The following is a 15,779-nucleotide window of genomic DNA, read 5'->3' as shown; positions in this document are numbered from 1 at the left end:
GCTGGGCACGGAGCTGAGCGGAGGGGGTGTCCTGGGGCAGGGGCTCCCACGGGAAGCACCCCGAGGATCGCAGCCCCCGAGGGTCCCAGCCCCGGGGGAAGGCACAGGGAGCGGACGGGCAGCGACCGCGGGGCCTGCCTGCGCTTCGGGATGGCCTTTTCAGCTAAATTGAATTGCGCTATTGCACATTTCCCTATGAGAAATGGCAGTATTGTGCACCAGATTTCACGTTTTAAAAAACACGTTTTCTCAAAGCACTCACAATTGCAATTGTCCCCAAACACTGACTTTCTGGGTTGAAAATGCCCACGTTTAAGCTTTTCCTCAAGCTAGAATTTGTGGAAAATTTAAACAAAACTCCTTATCCTTTCATGAGTCGCATGGAAATTAATGTAAATAGGTTCTGGCTTAATTGTATTATTTGGCAGCCTGCAAAGAGTCTGCTTTTTTTACTGCTGTTCAATCCCTTACTCATGTAAATAATCCTCATTAGTGCTTTTTACCATGAATAGGGGTTACAGAACCGAGACTGGAAGACTGAGTACGTCCTTCCTTCGTGACAGATGGATGGTCTCTTGCAGCACCACAGACAGAAAAATGCACAGTCCCTGTTCTCTCCAAAGAGAGCAGAAAAACACTGCTGCTGAGATAATCTTCAGGAGGAAGATTATCAATATTTAATTAAAAACACACAGAGCAGATGCTCTGACTCTGCCAGGAAAATCCATCGTTACTTACATAAATAGAACTGTGTCTCAGCATGGGGACTGGAGGGAGCAGCACACATGTGCAGGAGCACCACCTGCAATTTGACTGTACCTGTAATTTTGTCACCAATTTCCAGCACCATGCTGAGGCTGCAAACCCAGGTTTGAGAATGTCAAGCAGACTCTTGACTGAGCCTCTGTTAAATGCTGCTCCCTAAGGGCACATTTTTTCTCAAATTCACAGAGTTTAAACTGAAACACATTTGCAACATTCGTGATTGTGCAGAAAAATTCTTCAGGTCCTATTAATCTCCCAGCTGCAAATCACTGTGGTAAATATTAGCAGTTATCAATAACTTTTGCCCCACGAGCAGCAGAACCTGCATTTCTTCATTTTTCACTCTGCTCTCAGCCCAGCTGAGCACCCTGAGGAGAGCAGCACCCGGCAGGGCTGGTGTTGGGATGATTCATGGCAGGCCTGGGAAGAACACAGACTCATCAAATGAATTCTGAAAGCCTAGAAGAAGCCAGATGTCTGGTTCCCAGTGTGTGAAATTGTGTTGATAATGGCTAAAAAATCACCACCTGCCAGGGTAGGCTACTGATAATGGTGAATACTGTAACTGGTGTGACACATGAGCACAACTGAACACATCATGAGAGTAGCTCATTTTAAACTCTGGCAAATCATGGAATCATTAAGGTTGCAAAAGACCTTCAAGGTCAAGACCAACCTTTTACTGAATCCCGCCACAGCCACTAGACTGTATCACAAAGTGCCATATCTACTTGTTTTTTGGATACTTCCAGGGATGGTGACTCCACCACTTCCTGGAGCACCAATGCACTTTCTATGGGAAGGAGGGCAATGGTGGACCTAATTTCTCCATAATGTTTTAATTGCATTGCATTTAGTTTAATATTTTTAGCTTTGTCTGCAAAATAATTATACAAATTTCTCCTGCAGGCCTCCCAGAACATGAGAATTCGTCTTTCTACTCACCAGTGACCGAATCTGGCTCTGGCTGCCAAAGCCAGCTCTGTCATTGAGGTGGACAGGGAAAGCGCCTGCCCACACCCTGAGCCCAGCTGCAGGTAAGAGAGGCACCGACGTGGCAGGACAACAATCTTGTACGGGCAGCCCGACCACCAGCTGCCAGCGAGATAAAGGCGCTGGGGCCTCCCGTGCTGGGTGGGAATGGTTCAGCTGAGGACACACTGCAGTGCCAAGTGAGCAGCTGCCTGGGGAGGGCACTGGCCTGGCAGCGAGCTGGCAGCTCTCGGGCAGCACGTGTGCTCTGGTGGGTGCCTGATCCGGGGCAGGACGGACCCTCTTCCTGGCCCGGAGCTGTGTGCACACCTGCTATCGCGGCTGCGAAGGCACCAGCCAAGGGCTGCCCTCTACCCCGCGGGACCACGGCACGGGCAAACCCTCCCGAGGGCCAGCTGGAGCTGATCCACCACGGCCGCGGCTGCTGTGCGGCTCAGACCGCACGGTAGCGCTTTGCCGAGGTGCCGGCCTAGGCCTGGCGCGGACAAAGTGCCCCGAGGCGCAGCCCGATGGCCCCAAAGCCGCTGGGGAGGAAGGGGCCGAGGCTCAAGGTGCGGCCGAGCCCGGGAGGAGGAGCCGGAGCCCCGCTCGAGCCGCGGCCGCTCGTCCGGCTGAGCGCGGGGCCGCGTGCGCCCGCAGCCCCGGGCGCGGGACGGCGGCGCCACCTGCCGGGCGGGGGCGGGCACTGCGCTGGGCCGGGCCCGGCGGCGCCGCCGCAGCTGCGGGCACGGAGCGTGCGGGGCCGGGGCCAGCGGCAGAAGCGGCGTTCACGGGGCGCGGCGGGCGCTGCAGGCGGTGGTGCCGCGGATACGGATGGGCAATATACACAGACAGAAGGAAAGAATGGCGGCGCTGCCGCCGTCAAAGAGGCCTGGCGGGAAGATGAGCAGCCAGGCGGTAGCGTGGCCGAGTGGTCTAAGGCGCTGGATTTAGGCTCCAGTCATTTCGATGGCGTGGGTTCGAATCCCACCGCTGCCAAGTTGTTTTGTCCCCTCCTTTTCGCCGCCCGCACAGCGGGAGCTGCGGGCGGGGGCGGCCCGGGGCGGGCTCGGTGCGAGCGGCGCTGCCCGGGGCGGGCTCGGTGCGAGCGGCACTGCCCGGGGCGGGCTCGGTACGAGCGGCGCCGCCCGGGGCGGGCTCGGTACGAGCGGCGCTGCCCGGGGCGGGCTCGGCGCCCCGCGGGGCCGTAGTGCTTGGGGGTGTCAGTCACAGTCGTTAAAACCAATATTATAGAAAGTTGTGATATGAACCACAGAAAAGGGGTTAGCCACTGTGCGAGTCTCTTGCTTTAAGAATAAAACAAGAAACACTCATTTTCAGGGGTTCTGCCTTTCCACGCTGCTTTCAGGTTACAGCACCCCGATCCACGGGCCTGGCACCTGGGTTTTGTGGCCTGCCCTGAACTCCCCTGGAGGGGAGGTGCCAGTGTTGGCACCCTCTCCAGAATCCTCAAACCCGTCCATGATTACTCCCCCTCCAGACCATGATTTCTCAACTCTCATCCCTTGTCCTTTCCCAAACTCTGTACTGTTCTCATGTTGCTCTTGGTTGTTCTCTCTCCAAGGAGCTGGAGCCTCCCAGACCATGCTTTAGGTCCACTTTAGCTGAACAGCAATGTGAAAAGCACATTGTTCACTTTAGCTGCTGCAGGGATTTGCTCAGTACAACTGCTGTACTTCAGAAATTCGGTGGCAAAACAGACTTCTGCTTTAAATTCAACTTAAAGCAACTTAAGGAGCAACTCAACTGTGTTAGTTGTTGCCCTTAACTATAGGAGGTGAAGCAAGCTGTACAAAGATCTGTGCAACCCATAGTGGCAGATTCCTCTGCTGAGACATAAATACAGTTAACTAATGTAACTTACTTAGTAACTTCCAATTTAAAATACCCAGTTTTGACCTGTGAAAAACCCTACCAGCACATACCTGCTGTTCTGCACCAGAGGCAGGGCAGGGAGCAATTCTGGGAAATTGTGCAGAGATACAGCATAGACTTCAGCAATGTTTCAAGTACACTTTTATTTCCCCTCAGTTATGGTGCTGGAGGTAATGAATGAAATCACTGTGACGTCTCTGCAGGCCTAGTGTGTGCTATTTGCAGTAATCTGTTCTGCCTGTGCCTTTGCTTGTTCCTCTGTTCCCCAAGGTGGTGAGCCATGACAAGAACATGTGGTCAGTCTATCTCCTTATTTCTTCACTGGGGAAGCATTGCAGGCTATCTGCAGCTCTTCTTTTTTCTTCAGGTTCTCATTTACTTCAGCAATCAATTTGGAAAGTTGTTATTTGTTTTGGTTTGAAAAAGAGGCAACAATCTTGACTCTGGTTGTGCTTCAGTGATTTGGCAATTAATTGTTTACTGTATTTTAATTTCTCAGGTCCAGCCACTCATCTGTTGTGTTTTTGTTTGTAAATTCAAAAGTAGCTGCCTGTTTGTTGCACTGAGCCAGTAACTACTGTAGAAGTTAAAATGATGTGGGTACCAATACTGTGACTGTGCAGTTTATGCAGGTCAGTGTCTTCCTTTAAAATAATGCAAAACTGAAAGGTTATCAAGTTTTGAAGAAAGAAAAACCAAAATGAAAGCAACAAATAAAGTAAGCAAAATATTGAGGAAGAGTTGATAATTCGAGGGTTGTGGTCTGGATTCAATGTAGTGGTCCACAGAGTCAGCAAAGTCAAACTTCTGTGGGCGGTATCCCAGCTGAGCCCGTGCCTTGTCTATTCGAAATGTGTGAGTTACAGAAATGTTCTGTACCTGCAGGGCAAAAGAGTCAACATACAAAGGTATGACTACACAGGCAACTGGAACATACTGTAAATAGCAGCAAAGACACAGTTAAAGGAAATGTAGAATACAAAAAACTCCACAACATTATATCAATGTCCTATGAGTATTGCACACATTTTTTAAATTGTCCACTCGAAAGTATATTCATGAAAGCACAAAGAGACATTAAAAAATGCAAAATATGATCTATAAATGTTCACAAAAAATGTTCTGCAAGTGTTCTCTTGCTTAGGTACTCAAAGAGTCAGATCAAAGCCACCTCATAGGTTTCTAAAAGCCCAGCCAAGTCCTACAGGACACTGACCCTTGGAAGAGGGGAGCTGAAGAAGCCTGTCCCAGACTGCAAGCATAAGCTCTTTTCAAAAATCATGGCAACCAAGCACAATATTTTACCTAAACTGTACACAATGCATGTATTTTCCCAGGAAACTGGAGGCTGAAGTAGCACTGGGTAGATTTTACTTTCTGCTGACTGAAAGTCTCCCTCAGATTAACATGTATGGACTCTATGGGAATTAAGGAAAGTATACAAACACAGACTTTACCTCATTTCTGGTCAGCAGTGGGGGTAGGTCAACAACTGGTCTCAGAATGGCATGAAGGTGTTCCATGAATGTGGCTGCATAACAAAATATTTCGATTTGAGGTAAGAACTGTGAATTACTTTGTGATTGTGACATATCTCACACTGTAAATGCTCACAAAGGATAATCACAGACCTGAGAGCTCAGGGCACCATTACTAACACCATCTAACTACTTGCTCACAAGGGGCTGGATTTAATCTTAATTATTGTGCTTGTGGAAAAAGGATTTGCAAAAGGGAAAAAAAGTTGGACAGAGATCTAGTGAAAAGGTCATGAGGCTTCATCAAAATATGGCAACAGAGAACTCAGCTGGATTCTGTCTGAATCTGTCTGTATGCACAGGGGGGTTGATTCTGGAGAGAGCAAGACATTTATCTGTGCAGTAAAGCAGATACTCTTCAGCATATTTCATAAAGTCAGAGCTGAAAGATTCCTCCAACAGCAAGTGCAGCTCCCACTGGAGTGAGGTAGAAGCTCTTGACAATTACATTTAACTTTTTTGTATCATTAACTCCACAAAGTTATACCTCTGTTAGGTCCTACATAAAACCTGTTGTAGTGGGACTTGAATAGAGATCATTCTGGTTTCAACATACTGCACAGAGTTGAGTTTTGCATTGCTGAACACTAGGTGAGCACACAGCATATTATTTTTATACATGAAAAGGAACATTTGGACAAATAAAATAAAACAATATTATATTACAGTTAGGAATGAGAGTAGCATGAACAGGAAAGAGAAATGTTGATAAAATATTTTACCTGATGCATAGACTAAGCAAGTAGGAATACGTATCCATGGCTTACTGCAACCTAATCTTTCAAACTGAAAAATATTTAAAAACAATGAAAAACCAACCCCAGAAACTTCAAACAAGTTTTAAAGTTTCAATATAGAAGACATTTATGGAAATATTTACTGTTAAAACAGAAAAATTAATTATAGCTGTTAGTATTTACTATTTTTCATTTTTAAAGAGATGCTAGTTAAATGTCACCCACAGACACTATGTAATTTTCGTATCTTAAAAGAAGGAAAAATTACAATAATTAATCAAAATGTCATGGTGTGCTGATACCTAATTTAACATCATGACATGTTTATGATTATGAGTTTTTGTCACGAACAACAACATGGTATTTTGAAAAGAATTAACAGATTAATCTTTATATTTTATGTCCACCCAAAATGTCCATTATTCCCATCTGCATGCCCCATAAATGAAGACAGTAACAGTTCAGGACAGGGTGCTGGTGTAGCTGGTCCTTTGGTCTCAGAGAGGAGAGTTGCTTTAATGTAGTGTTTTGGGTGGGCTTTGTTACAGTGCTAATCACACTGAAATTCAAGCAGGAATTAAACCCACATTCAGTTCCACATGGAACTCTTACACCCAAAGCAAACATACAAAATGCAGCATGCACACAAAAGCTGGAGTTGCATAGAGTTAAAGAAAATTAATGTACTTGGAGATCAGTATTGCACGTACAAGTGGAGTTAGCCATTCAAAAAGGTTGGATTTTTCACCATCATGAATGAAATACACCTGGCCACTCTGTTAAAGAGGTAGAGAAGAGACAAGTCAGTAAAAATAAACCTGCATATATATGGACTTCTTTATCTTACCCCTTATGAACAGCTTAAAAATAATACAGCAATAAGAAATATGAGTGGGTGCACACACAAGTCACAAAGTCTCTGCTTGTGTTTCACTCAGGTGCACTGTTATGTGCAAGGGAATTGGTGAACAGGTGGTTTGTGTGGTTAATACAATTGGAATCAATGGTTTATTACAGATGTGCCTGTTCAGAGTGGCTGTACTGACTGTGCAGAGACACCTCTGGAGCTGTGCTGGATCTCGCTGGTGCTGCTGGCTCGTGTCCACCCAAGGGTGGGACACATTCTGCTCTGGGTCTAGTTAAGGCTCACTGGAATCCAGAAGACTCCTGTGTAGCCATGGGCTGCATTCCTGCTTTCCTTTTGCTTCCAGGGTTTTAGAAAAAGTAGTTTGAACCCTGTCTAATATACTCTCAAGACAATGTTTCTAGGGGATTAAAAACCTGTATTTACAAGGAGGAAAACAGTTGTGACTGTTTTTGAAAGCAATGAACCCAAATGAAATGTGCCTCTGTTAGCACATGGTATGGGAAGAACTGACCACCACAGTTCAGAACATTAAATCTGGACCTGCACAGGGGAACAGGATGAATCTGCCTGAATTTCCACTTTCATTTCCAACATAGCAAACATTCGTTGCCCATCTTCCAGAAATTACAAATAGTGCATTTTAAAAATGCAAAGATGGAGACATTCTTATGGAATTGAATATTCCATCTCTTAACCAACACCAACAGCCAACACTGTGCCCCATCCCACATTGCTCATAGCACATTGCTCAGGTGAAAATACAGCAAACAAAGTAAGCTGAAGGACAATAACGCTAATTACTGCAGTGGTTGCTATAGCACAGGATGCAATGGCAGGATCCACTGTCAAATGAGATCTGTGGTGGTTTTACTGTGTACTTACAGCTATGTAGTTCTTTTCAGGTGTGAGAGCTTCAGCAGCCAGAATATGAGCTTGTACAAAATTCTCTACATGTATCCAGTTCATTTTAACAGAAGGGTCCCCAAACTTGAAGCTAAGTAGCCTTCTCTCAATAATCTTCTGCAGATATAAACAAACATGAAACCATTAAAAAATGGGTTTTAGAATGAGGTAAAGTGTAGTTTCTTGTCCAGCTAAATGTAGGTTTAGCTCTACTTTAAAAAAAAAAAAAAAAAGGAAATACATGAATAAATTAAAAATATTCAAGGGAACTGCTCCTCAGAAAATGTCAAAAGATGTATTGCAATATGCCCTGAATTTACACAAAATACAAGTCTGTTCTAGGGATAAGTAAAATATTGTATGGAAAGGTAAGTTACAGTTCTGAGCAGATCAAAAGTATTCACTAAATTGGATCAAATTTAATAAATAGCTTTGGCTGGGAAAAACTGGAAGATACACTTTGGCTGGAAGGAAAGCGTCTCAGTTTTCACTGAATACGTAAATTTTAGAAACTGCAAAACATGACATTTGCATAATGCCTTAAAACTGGCTCAAAACAATAAAGCTCAAAATCAAACAGAAATTTTAAAATATTATATTTTTAAAGGGGCTAAAATAAAATCTCAGATTTAACTAAAATGATATTTTCCATTCTTAAAATTATTTACAAGATGATAACATATCATTTGGCTGACTCCAATATAATTTTCTATGTCAGCCACAAACCAAAAATATCTGTTATGTGGTCAGCTTGAATCTATTATTTCCTGAAAGCTATGTATAACTTTATATTACACTAATTCTTTTAAAATAAATGGCTCACAGAATCCTAGAGGGATCATGTTCTAAATGTCACCTGTTAGCCCTGCAGTTTAAAAGCAAGTGAAAAAGAGTAAAATGTGAACACCTCAGTTGCTGCCCTTTGTAACCTGTTGTACCAGAGGGTGCTCCCAACTCTGGAACCTGCTTCATTGGACAGTGAAAGCTGTTAATAGTTGAGACTGGAAATAAGATATTTTGCTGTATCTCTTTTCATTAATATTTAAAACCATTTGGTGTAAGTTGCATGTAAACAGACATGCATGTCATGGATTGGTCTGAATCTTACAGTAATCACTAAATTATAAAGCTGGATTTTCATGTGTTTGTATTTATAAAAAAAAAAAAAGGCTTTTAAAATCTACACTTTACAGATATAATGCTTGTTAAAAAAGTTATAATATCCTCAGTAGATGATTGAATTGTTGAGTTGCTACACAATAAGATCAGTAAATTTATAATACAAATAAGTGATGCTCCTTTCAGCATTTTACCCATATCACAGAAAACCCTGCTGGTTAAAAAATTCAGGTTACATACTGCTAGCCTTGGCAAGTGTCTCTGCTCTTCTGGTCCATAGATTCCTGGTGGGCGAAGAACGCATGTATGGAGTATTCCACCTCCTGGAACATGGGATAAGATCATTCTTAAGAGACCTTCACATCACTACATTGGATCTTTGTTTGCATGAACCAAAGGCTGAGGTAGCAGAACTTACTCTAAATTCATTTCGCTACCTTAAAATACAATGTATACCCAAAGGTGCTGCATTAGGAGTTAGATAATAAGATGGGAGAATCAGAGCTTGCAAAATAGCAAGAAAAGATTCAGAGAAGTCCTGAAAGCATAGTTGTGTTCCTAGAAAATACCAGATATTTAAACATCTCTTCCTAATCAGGCCCTTGTCCCTGTGCCAGAGCAGTGAATGAATGTGTTGGCTGTGGTGAGGAGTTCACTGAAGTGAGCAGGTTGTTCGAAAATACATTGGATAGTGGAATGAAACCACCTAATCCTCCACAAAATTATTGATGGGATGCAGTGACCTGTTAGCAGTACAAGGTAGAGCTGAAAGATTCCTCCAACAGCAGGTGCAGCTCCCACTGGAGTGAGGTAGAAGCTCTTGACAATTTCAGTGGGATCATAAAAATCAAATATTCCCATGTACATCAATTGGCTGTTTCATCATCTGCTAATAACTGTTCTTAATAGTACTTGTAAACATAGAAAATATTCAGTCCTGCTGTGGCACAGAATCAAAATGGGATGTTTGGTTCTGTTTCATTGACAAATGCAGAACTGTTTATTGGTCCTGTAATTAGGAGAGGCTTTGATGTGAAGAGCTGCTAAGGAAATAAAGGGGAAAAAAGCCCTTTTCTTATTTTGAACAAAATAATTTTGATAGGATGGGATTCCCATCAAGGACTTTCTATCTGTTATAGCCCTCTGCAAGTATCAAGTGAAGAGTCTTTTCTGTAAGTTGTCCGTAGCTAAATTTAGCTCAGTATCACTTGGTCACATAGAATCATGTTGCACTTTACATTAATTTGTTTTGCACTGGCAGTTATAGTATCTCACAGGTGAGCTTAAGTATTCAAGTGTATAACTGACTTCCTCAACATGGAAAACTTTGGGAAGCACTAATAAATAATTCCAGGCCCTAGGCTCAGGTACCTACTTCAGATTTTAATATATAACTGGAAGGGCTGTGTGGATGTAACAATTTAATCAGTATTTTACTTATGTTGCATGAGACAGTGACATTAGACACTTTTTTTTGTTTAATTTATAGCTGTCTTATAATTTTTCATTAAGTTCATACTGAACTTACTGCTACCACGCTAAAACATTTTACAGACATTGTAGGAACTTAAAACAAATTAAAAGTTACTTTTAAATGCAAATACTTTAATTTGTGAGAGGGGTTGGTAACTTAATTTCATAACTGGTGAGCAATCTTGTCCACTAAGGATTGATACAGGACACAGGATTCTGGGGAAGAACACGAAGAGGAGGAGTAAATTCTGAATTTATAAATTTATAAATTATGAATTTATGCTCAGACAAAAGTACCTTCTAGTGCAGATCCATTAGCTGCTAGTACCATTTGTTCTGCAATCGATTTGGTTCTGGAATAGTGGTCAACGAGCTACAGAGAAAAAGCAAATACATTTGTATCTGTTCCTGAAATTATGGGACAGAGAGGCATCTCTTCTTCACTAGTTTTCACTTAGCAGATGCCAACAAATACCTCAAAATACAAGTTGTGGAGTATTAAGTTTGGAATTAAACACGCAAATTTTTCTAGGGTAAGGAAGCATTTCTGTATATGCAAATCTGTTGAATTAATTTCAGCACATTGGAGAAGCAATAAATATATGTATGCTTTGAATGCTGCCAGGAATGTAATTGATCACTACTTTGTAATCTGGATTTCTTCTTCAGGTAACGGAAAAGTCAAAAGCCAACTTTTGAAGTCATTACGCTTGGTCTGAAGTATCCTGTTCACTTCTATGTGGCATGGTCCCAGAGAAAGTGTTATTTAAAATGTTATTAAAAATATTCATATTTTATCCCCATCTCTACTTCTTGAAAGATTGTGAAGTACTTGATGGAGAGAGGAGGGACACAAAAAAACAACTGTGTATGCAAAGCAGCCAGAAGTACTTTCTTCTTTTTTAATTAAATGCAATAAAACCATATAAAAATAGGCTGCTTTTCCAGATCAGCTCTACCTTGAATATATATCATCCTCTAAGGGAAAACCAGAAAAATCATATGGATAATAAATAGCTAAAGAGGCACCAAGCCAATACAACAGAATCCTCATGTCCAGGTGTAAAATCGCTGATGTTAATGCGGCACTGTGGGAGTTATTTTCCAAAATCAAGGCCTTAATAAGAAAATAAAGAAATATATACATTGATGTACAGAAAACTGATGTGCCAAGGTTGTAAATAGCATCTTCAAAGAGTGTAAAGAGTTTTCTTTTTTCTTTGATACAATGACAGAATGGTTTGGGTTGAAGGGGACTTCAGCGATCATCTCATTCCAACCTTTTCCGTGGACTCCCACTAGACCAGCTTGTTCAAACTGTCATCCCATCTGGCCTTTCTTGTGCCTGGATGCTTGCATCAGGCTAAACACTCTCATAAAAACTCCAAGCTTTTTCAGAAACATGGAAGTAAAGAGAGAAATTAGAGAATACAATACAATGAAATACCTTGTCAATTGGGAAATACGGCAAAGATTCCTCATCCCCATCTTCAATAGGAAGTCCTCCAAACACCACATTCACTGAGCTGGTGTAGACCAGCCGAGGGATGTTTTGTTGTTTGCAGGCTGCAGCAATGAATAATTAATTACTTCAGTGAAAAATTATTTGGGGAAAAAAGTTTGTGTGCCATTTTTACTAAGAAAGTGTCAAATCTTAAAAGAGAAAATCCTTCCATTCTGTGACTGGGTGAGCTGAAAGGCAGAGTATATTTAAAGGGAAGACATCAGTGTAGAAGCAAGTGGCATCCTAAGCTGGGTGCCAGCACTGTGCTCCAGGAGAGCTCCCCCAGCCTGCTGGGCATCAGGACAGAAGTCTTTCTGCTTCAAGGGCTACCCACTGCCTGTGCACAAGTTGTTAGCAAGCAGGTTAACTGCTACAAAACACACAGGGAATTGGTTAACTCCTTACATGGATACAGATTCTGACATCAGTCAAACAAGATGTTGAAAAGCTCAAGTAGTTGAACTACAGTGCTGGCTCCCATATCACGCCTCGGAGCAGAATTGAGCATAACACCTCCTGCCCCGTGACATGTTTGCTCATTTTCTGCCAACAATGTAAAGTACTTGGTGACAGATTGAGTGTGCCAAAAAGGCCAACTGGCTTTCTCTGAATGGGATTTGATGTTTGATATGCTGTACTAACACCCAATGGCACAGTTAGATACATACCATTAAGGATTAATCTTGTCCCATTAATGTTGACAGTTTCAATCTCTTTTTTATGCAACTAGGAAAAGAAAAAAAATGTGCATTTTACAGTAATAATGCATATTCAATTCAATAGGGGGATTAATGTCCCCAAATAAACACAATTTAGTGCTTTGATTATTAAAAATGCCATTTATACTGCTGTTTCAGACTAATCATTATTTTTAAACTATACCTGTATTTTTTGTATTTTTACAGACTAGTCTGCTTGGAGAAAAGAAAACTGTAGTGCTTCTAAAAATATATGTCCAGTTATTACATATCTTGCAGCAGCATGCTAAATATCTGTGTTTCAGTAGCACTTCAGTGACCAGTTGCCTCTAACCAGAGCAATTCAAATTATGCATTGCTCAGTGGCAAACAACTTTGAGTGAGCTGTTCTATCCAGACAGGGTAATTACTGAAGTTCCTCTTATTAAATAAAATAAGAAAGAGGTGTGTGTTTGTGTGTGTGTGTGTGTGTGTGTGTGTGTGTGTGCGCTTGTAACTCTAATTATAAAATTGTGACTCAGAGTCCTACATCAAGTGCATCTGTACAGCTTTTTACCCAATAGCAAACAATTAAAGACTTCAAATATTGTTATAATTCAGATATATGAAATAATTTATAAGTCAGTTAAGGTTTTAGTCCTCCTAATGACTTTACACCTAGGAGATCCATGTGAAGGTTTAGGGAAGAATCAGGGTTTTGGAGGGAACCAGCCTCCCTTGTCCTTCATTTTGTCTTCACAGTATTTCAGAACTTTTCAATGCCATTTCTATCTCAAACACCTTTCCAGGGTGGTGGTGGAACCTCTAATGGAGAGGAAATCACTGCAAGCAGCCTGTTTGCAGGTGGCACTCCAGTTTGCACAGAGTAATTTATCAAAAGACCAGGGAAATATGAAGAGATGAAATCTGTCATGCAGTGTTACAGCATCGAAATCTCTCACCCTCTGTGTGGACAGTCACACAGAAAAAAACCAAAACTATGTGGACTCACCTGCTCTGTTCCTGACATTCCATATGAAGCTACGTGAAACACACAGTCAGCCCCTTCACAGACTGCCAATATGGCACTGTAATCCCTGATATCTGTCTGTAATACATAAGAAAAAATATTTGGACAAGAGAGCAAAGCTAAGTATTTGTCATACAGTAGGTTAGCACAGAGGGAATCCATTTACAGAACGCAAATATAGAACTGTACTTGCTGTACACATCTCTTGGGACTCAAAACTGGGTACACCTCCCTGCTTGCTGATAACTATACTTTTCTTCCATAGAACCCAAAGAACTTTGAAGACATTCATTAAGGTTCACAACAGTCCTGTGTTTATTCTACAGGTCTAGGCCTAGATGAAGGCAGGATCCTGAGGTGTCAGGAGTGAAACTGTTCCATGCATTACAGGTTTTGCTTTCCTTATTTCAGATATACTAAAACGCATTCACCAAAACTGATGTGGGATGTTCACACAGTTAAAAAGGTTACTGAAATTTGAAATAATCAGCAATTAGGTATTTGGATTCTATGAAAATTAGGAAGACATTATGGAAAGACATTATGGAAAAGGCAAATGAAGTAACTTTGACTATTGGGAAGATATTACTTATCATACCTGGATCCACACCACTCCATTGGGAGTCGCCCACAAAGGCTTGTTTATGTCACACAGAACAACAGAAGCTCCTGTGCTGGCAAGAGCACATCCCAGCTTGTATCCACAATAGCCACCTCCTCCTGTCACCACGGCTCTCATACTGATTTTACTGGGTGTTCCAGCATACTTGCTCTGTCTGCCGTCAGAGGTTCGGCGATAGGATGTTGCTACTGCATTCATTTTTGGTTTTGTGTCAATGAAATACTGCCCAGCACTACCAGTTAGAAGTAAAAATTCCTTCTACATGGTGAAACTTGCTCTATAGCACTCCTGGATGCAGACAATTTCAGGGAGTTTCATGTTGACAAGATCTAGTCACAGCAGCAAAATCTGGCTTTAATGCAGCCTGCCTAAGAGAGATAAAGACAAAAGCAAACCAAAATTTACAGTTTCCAGTTTACTGCCAAGACGGACATCTGAGAGAAGTGGTATTTCCAGCTTTTAAGTACGAGCAGCTAAACATAAATTAAGAATACACTGAGTAGTTATCATTGGCAGTGCTGGAGTTGAGATAGATGAGGATTTCAGGAGGGAAGAGGGATGCCTGATCCTTACGTTATAACTTTAGAAGGTGTATCAGAGAACAAGGCTATCGAATCCCTTGCTTTCGAGGGGAACTCGCATAAAATAGCTGCTATACTATAGAAAGGCTTAATAACTGCATGAAGAAAAAAGTAATAGTGAATCACTTATTTTCTGAACGTAGGGGTTCTTGCCCTTCTAGGGGTTCCTCACCGGCAGTCAAGACATTTCAGAAGCTGTGGCTACCCGCTCCCTCCGACACCCGGTCCCTGCCCTGGCCGCAATTAAACATTCAAAGCCACCCGAGCCCCGCCGGGGCTCTCCGCATCTCACCTGCAAAGCGGCCTGGCGGCAGCGCAGGACTCGTGCTCGGGCCGGCCCCGCCCGATCCCGATCCCGATCCCGCTCCCGACCCCGACCCCGGTCCCGCTCCCGATCCCGGTCCCGGTCCCGGTCCCGGCCCGGGCCGCTCCCGCGGGCGGCGCCGTTGGGGCCGTTGGGGCGGGCGCGGGAGCGGCTCCGGGCAGAGCGTCCGGCCCGGCCCTGCCGGCTCCCCGCGGGCTCCCGCAGCATCTCTGACATCCCACCGCATCCCCAGGCTCCCACAGGACCCCTGGGTCCCGATCATCTGGCAGTAGCTTTGGGATTGCACGGCTTTCCTGGGATCCTGCTCATCACACAGCATCCATGTAGCTCACGGCACCCCGGGGATCCTGCAGCGTGTCACGGTATTCCTGCCTTGCCAGAGCATCCCTGGGATCCCAGAGCATCCTACGGTGGTTCTTACCTCCAAGTGTCTTCACACAGCTGTGACTGCTGCACAATAGCATCCTGTCAGTTGTAAGGGCTCCGGTCACACTGAGGTACCTGTTGAACAGGTTGTTCAGGAAAAAAACACCACCTCCTGCCTACTGGTTGGACAGTCAGGGGCAGGACATGGCTCATAGAGATGCAGAACTTCTGAGACATCTGCAAAACAGCAGGAATTCCCAAAGAGGCACAAATAAGCAATTAGGCACTAAGGTCCCTTTCCACCTGAGCCTCCTTGTGGTCATTTGAGCCTGGGAGGGTGTGAAAAGGGTCAGGAGCTGCAGAATTTCAGTCACACATTCCAGGCAAAAGTTAGTCTTTGAAC

At 43.2% G+C, this 15,779-nt stretch overlaps 1 protein-coding gene and 1 non-coding gene across 2 annotated transcripts; one reads left to right on the top strand and one right to left on the bottom strand.

The window, feature by feature from the left end:
* Positions 1–2,654: 2,654 nt before the first annotated feature.
* Positions 2,655–2,736, top strand: TRNAL-UAG (transfer RNA leucine (anticodon UAG)). The gene has a single exon. It is a non-coding gene; the product is annotated as a tRNA-Leu (tRNA).
* A 1,021-nt stretch (positions 2,737–3,757) lies between these two features.
* On the bottom strand, positions 3,758–15,062 carry LOC100226032 (putative short-chain dehydrogenase/reductase family 42E member 2). Its single transcript, XM_030284986.4, has 12 exons — positions 14,978–15,062; positions 14,081–14,472; positions 13,465–13,560; positions 12,444–12,501; positions 11,719–11,837; positions 10,569–10,644; positions 9,039–9,121; positions 7,659–7,796; positions 6,619–6,684; positions 5,894–5,957; positions 5,091–5,164; positions 3,758–4,512 (listed from the first exon to the last, which is right to left on the bottom strand). Exons 2-12 carry the CDS (start codon positions 14,300–14,302, stop codon positions 4,267–4,269), a joined length of 1,242 nt encoding a protein of 413 aa, XP_030140846.3. The 5' UTR covers positions 14,303–14,472; positions 14,978–15,062; the 3' UTR covers positions 3,758–4,266.
* Positions 15,063–15,779: the final 717 nt, after the last annotated feature.

Source organism: Taeniopygia guttata, chromosome 14 (assembly GCF_048771995.1).
Source record: "Taeniopygia guttata chromosome 14, bTaeGut7.mat, whole genome shotgun sequence".
NCBI lineage: Eukaryota > Metazoa > Chordata > Aves > Passeriformes > Estrildidae > Taeniopygia > Taeniopygia guttata.
The sequence above is the reverse complement of the archived record's forward strand: the minus strand, read 5'-3'. Positions and strand labels throughout refer to the sequence as shown.